Source organism: Bombina bombina, chromosome 9 (assembly GCF_027579735.1).
Source record: "Bombina bombina isolate aBomBom1 chromosome 9, aBomBom1.pri, whole genome shotgun sequence".
Classification (NCBI taxonomy): Eukaryota; Metazoa; Chordata; class Amphibia; order Anura; family Bombinatoridae; genus Bombina; species Bombina bombina.
In genome coordinates, this window is record NC_069507.1 from 119,925,172 (window position 1) to 119,930,376 (window position 5,205).

The following is a 5,205-nucleotide window of genomic DNA, read 5'->3' on the forward strand; positions in this document are numbered from 1 at the left end:
ACTGTTGGTCCCTGTCCATGCATTACTCTATTCCACCCATCATTTGGTCTCTGAAGGTGGACAGGACAACCACCAGAATTGTCCATCAAACACCCATCTACCTTATCTAGTGGTTCTAAAACGCAAGAACAAAGCCAAGCATTATTACGTCTGTCACAGCAACTGAGGTTGATTACTTTCCACTTTTGGTTTTCCTTTATCACTAACCGTGTTTGTGGCAGGAATTGCTTTAGTACATTAGTGCCATTAGCCACTTCTAACTCACCTAACATAGTCATCTTATAAACTGGTGCAGGTTGTTCTGTCCAGACTGGAATATCAATTATTAATGGTATTACATTTTTCCCTAATTTGCACTTATTACACCAACTTTGAAGTCCTTTAATTTTTGAAAGGACTAAATTTTGGCAATCTATACCATATGCTTCTACCCAATAATGCTTCTACCCAATGGCTAAAAGAGTCTACTACAACCAGTAAGTATTTATTTTGGTGGGCAGTATTTGGGAGTTCACCAGTATAATCTATCTGTATGCATTCCCATGGTCCCATGGGTGCTTGTCTCATCAAAGCCCCTCTTCTTTTCTTGTTAACAGGATCATGTCTAGCACATTCTAAGCAGGAAAGTATATGATCTTCCATATGTGCAGCATTTTGGGGCCACCATGCAACATGATCTAATCGTTCAAGTGCTAAAGGGAGCTTTGGATGCCCTCCTACCGGAGAGCCATGTATCCAAGTGAGAATATCTTTTCTCACACCTTTTGGGGCCACCCATAATTGTATATTGTTCTTAGTAGTTACTAGAAGTCCTTCCCTTAGATCCAATTGTTGTCCCTCATATTGGATAGGGCCTGCCTCACAACACATTTTTAATGGGCCTAATTCATCATCATTTTCCTGTAACTTAGCCAATTCACCAGCTGTTTCATTTACCATTTTAGCTTTTGATCGTGTTACTACAGCTACAGACACAGACATAATAGCTGCTAACAATGGCCATTCAGCTGCTACACTAGCTGCCTCCTTTGCTAATTTGTCTACTTTGTTGTTCCAGTTATGTTCCTTTGTTCCTTTCCTATGAGCCTGTACTTTTCTGATATTGATTCTGTTGAAGTTATGTGATTTTTCCTCTATAGCTTGCCACAGGGCATCATATTTTATTAGACTGCCATCTGTCCCTTTAAATCCCATCACATTCCACCAAGGAAGATACACAACCGCTCCTTTGCACACCTGGTCTGAATCAGAAACAACATTAACATTATTACTATCAGCTTTCATTTCATTAAGGACTTGTAGTAATGCTGCTATTTCAACAAACTGTGCTGATACAGACTTACAAGAATACATGAATTGTCTCTGAATCTGTTCCTCTCTGACCAGTATACCAGCAAAACCTGCAATCCTGTGCCCATCCTGATAAAATGATGACCCATCAATATACCAACATTCATCACAGTAATCAAAAGGTTGTTGTACACCTCTGAAACTTGCATGCTGTAAGTTTGTTCCTAATACCTGACATTCATGTGGTTCACCCTCTACTATCAATCCTCCTGCCAAAACACTGGGTTCTTTTAGCATCATTCCTTTTATGTTTTCTGACAACAAAGCAGTAGTCCATCTAGCCAACCTTTTACTGTTCACATCACTTTCTTTCCATTTTCCATTAGCTAACAAGACAATGGGAGTATGGTGACTTGCAATAACAACAGTTTGAGTTCCAGTCAAATATCGAAATTTGTTTATTGCCCAATAACAACACAAAACCGTCCTTGTACACAAGGGATATTTCTGTTCCACTGCAGTGAGTAACCTGGATGCATAAGCTATGGGTCTCTGTTTGCCAAGACAATGTTGTGTTAGTACAACTGCTAGAGCTGTGGGGCCAACATGTGGGTAAATCCTAAATTCTTTGTTGGGATCAGGGGCGGCTAAAGTTGGAGCATTCCCTAAGGTCCTTTTAAGATTTTCAACAGCATGTGTATGTTCCAGTTCCCATTTCCACTGATCCTGTTTTAGCAAGTCATACAGGGGCTCTGTAATTTCAGCATAATATGGAACAAAGTCTCTACAAAATCCTGTCATTCCAAGAAACTGTCTCAAACATCTTTCATCTGTGGGGAGGGGCATCTTACCAATTAATTCCACTCTCTGCTCATTAATACTGCGTCCTGATCTCCCAATAGTTACACCCAAAAATTGAACTTCATCTTTTCCTAACTGAATCTTTTTGGGGTTCAGTTTCAAACCAGCTTCTCTAAACAATTGTAACATCTCAAGCACATCTTTTACATGTTCCTCCATAGAAGGAGAACCAATCAGAATATCATCCACATATTGAATAACCATTTCTGGTTTTGAAAAGCTATCAATCACTTCTTTCATATGAGCATGAAAAATTGCAGGACTATCTTTATAGCCTTGAGGTAAAACCTGCCAAAAATATTGAACCCCAAGCCAACTAAATGCAGTACGATACTGACATCTTGGATCTAGTCCTATAGCCCAAAATCCATTATTCACATCAATCACAGTAAACAATTTCATATCTGGTGTTACTTTTGCAATCATTTCAGGATAAGCAGCTACTACAGGGGCCATACTTTTTGCATGTCTGTTCAGAACTCTGTAGTCAATTGTTAACCGGTATGATCCATCAGGCTTAGCTACAGGCCATACAGGGCTATTACACACAGAAGCACCCCTTACAATTGTTCCTTGTGCTTCTAATTGCTTAATTACCTCACTAATCGGCTGAATAGCTTCCCTAGGTACAGGATACTGTTTCTGAGCTGGTGGGTCACTCCCTTCCAGTAAAACCATTGTCTGCATTTTCCCACAATCCTGTTTATGTTTTGCTATTACATCCTGATATTTCTTCATAAGATCCTCCCATAGTGGGTCCCATGAACCTGTTACCTCCCCCACTGGCTTCACTGTTGCTGTTGCTAACTCCATTGGAGGGTGCCATTCTTGCCCTGAATTTCCTACTCCTTCCATTTTCCACAATTTTAAATTTGCCAAATCTACAATCAGTCCTTGTTCCAAACAAACATCTGCTCCAATTATATCTTGATTTTCACAAACAACATCACATTTCCATGTCTCCCCTCCAATCTCCATTTCCACATCACGTACCAAAGGGACCTCAATGGTATGTCCTGTAATGCCTTTAATTCTAATCTTCTCATCACTTGGATTTATATGTTTGCTAAAACTTACAGCTGCCCCACTATCTAACAGTGCCTGTACTCGAGTTCCCCCTAATGAAACATCAACAGTGGGTCGCCCCCAGGGATCTAGTGTTAAATCAGTTAAACACTTACAAGAAGGGGCTCGGGGGGCTCGGATTTCCTAGCAATCAAAAGATATTTTTGGGTGAGTCACATGACTATCTTCTACAGCAGCTACCCTAGACTCTGCCTTCTTGATCTTATCCAATTCACACTTTACTTTATTTAATTCTTCCTGTAAGCGATCTCTCTCATTCTTAATTTCATGAAACGGTACCCATGGTTTTAATATTTTACCACTCTTTTCCTTCTCTCTGTCTAAGTCTCGCTGACCTCTATAGCCCCCTATATGTTGTGATCTATTCAGTCTAGATGGTTTCTGTGAATACAAAGCAGACCTTTCTTTCCTCTCATGTCCCTCTACCCTGAATATCCTTGCAGCATCAACAGCAAAACTTTCATTTTTAATTTTCCTTCTCCACAAATTATCAGCTCTCAATAGAATGTCACACATTTCTGATGGATCTGGGGTTACAGATAATATTTCATCTCTAATCTCTTCTTTCACTCTTTGAAAATTACAAAACCACTGTAAAAAACGATTAATATCATGCTGTGGAATCTGACCAATTTCCCTTACTATGGCATCCATTTCCTGTGGCTTTAAGTGTTTAGTTACTAACTGCACCTCCCCAGTATTATCATGGTTCAGCACAGTAGTTGTTGTGGTTGGGGCAGCAGGGAGAGTTGTTACTATTGCTTGTTTAAGATCTTCCCATGGATAAATAGTCTTGTATCCTGCATCTCTAATTCCCGAATTACTAACAGACACAGGAATTTTAGGTGAAGGAGACCTATTCCAAGGAGCCATGCTTTCTGCCATTCTATTAAATGCCATATTAGTTGCATGTCTACATTCATCAACTTCCCTTTCAAGCTCCAAAGATCTCTCTTTCAACCTTTCATTCTCTTTTGTTAACATGTCACACCACTTTGCTTTTTCAATCAATGCTTCACTAGTTGCAACTGCATGCACTCTTAAATCCACAATATTATCATTCAGTTCATTACATGATTTATCATAGCTCTCAGATTTTACCACCATTGTTGCATTAAGCTGTGACATTTCATTTTCTTTCACTTTACCATTTTCTTCTAGTTTTACACAACATGACAGCAAACCTTGCAAAATACACCCTTTTCTTTTGTTCTCTGAAACCTTTTTATCAAATAAAGTTTTTTCTAAAAACTTCTGCATTAGTTCCCATGATTGTTTATATTCTGCTGGAATTTCATAGGGACCACCATGCCTCTTAATATAATTTAGCACCCACTTATTAACATTCTCAGCAATAGTATCATCTACTTTTTCCATTTTACAAGCCATATTAAAATTAAAACCCCAATAAAATAGGAAGATAGGAAAACAAATATACTTACCAACCTCTAGACAGATTCTGGAAAGTTCTTCTGGCCCAATGTCACGGCACCAAAATATGTTGCACAATTATCCCTTGCATCCACCAGGATCACATTCAAGAAATCCACTTTGGATATGTTCTGGATAATATCCTCTGCGCTGTGTAATAAATGTAGTAACCCCTAGTGTCACTTCACTACACTATTCACCTTTACCAACAATCCCAGGTAAATATTGTATGTGTAGTTCTACAGAAATTTAGCCACTATACTGCACTCATAGTTATTCTAGGCTAAATGATTTCAGACACTCAGTTCTTTACCAGAGAGAGCTTTAATTAGAATCTGCCCATATTACAGAAAGGTTAATACAGAGACAGTTACATAAAGAGGTTTTCAGTCATACTCCCAAACACACAATGTATCCTATCTAACAGTTATTACAGGGTGTGTGTCTCTGTGTGTGTGTGTGCTTACCAAAACCCTTTCTTCCTAAAGTGTGTGTGTACTGAACCTTCTTTTAAATGGTTGTCCTCCCATGTTAAAG

The 5,205-nt window shown here is 38.9% G+C and overlaps 1 protein-coding gene across 1 annotated transcript; it reads right to left on the reverse strand.

The window, feature by feature from the left end:
• Nucleotides 1–3,360: 3,360 nt before the first annotated feature.
• On the reverse strand, nt 3,361–4,626 carry LOC128640443 (uncharacterized). The gene has a single exon (XM_053692922.1). The coding sequence runs from the start codon at nt 4,624–4,626 to the stop codon at nt 3,361–3,363; it is 1,266 nt and encodes a 421-aa protein (XP_053548897.1).
• Nucleotides 4,627–5,205: the final 579 nt, after the last annotated feature.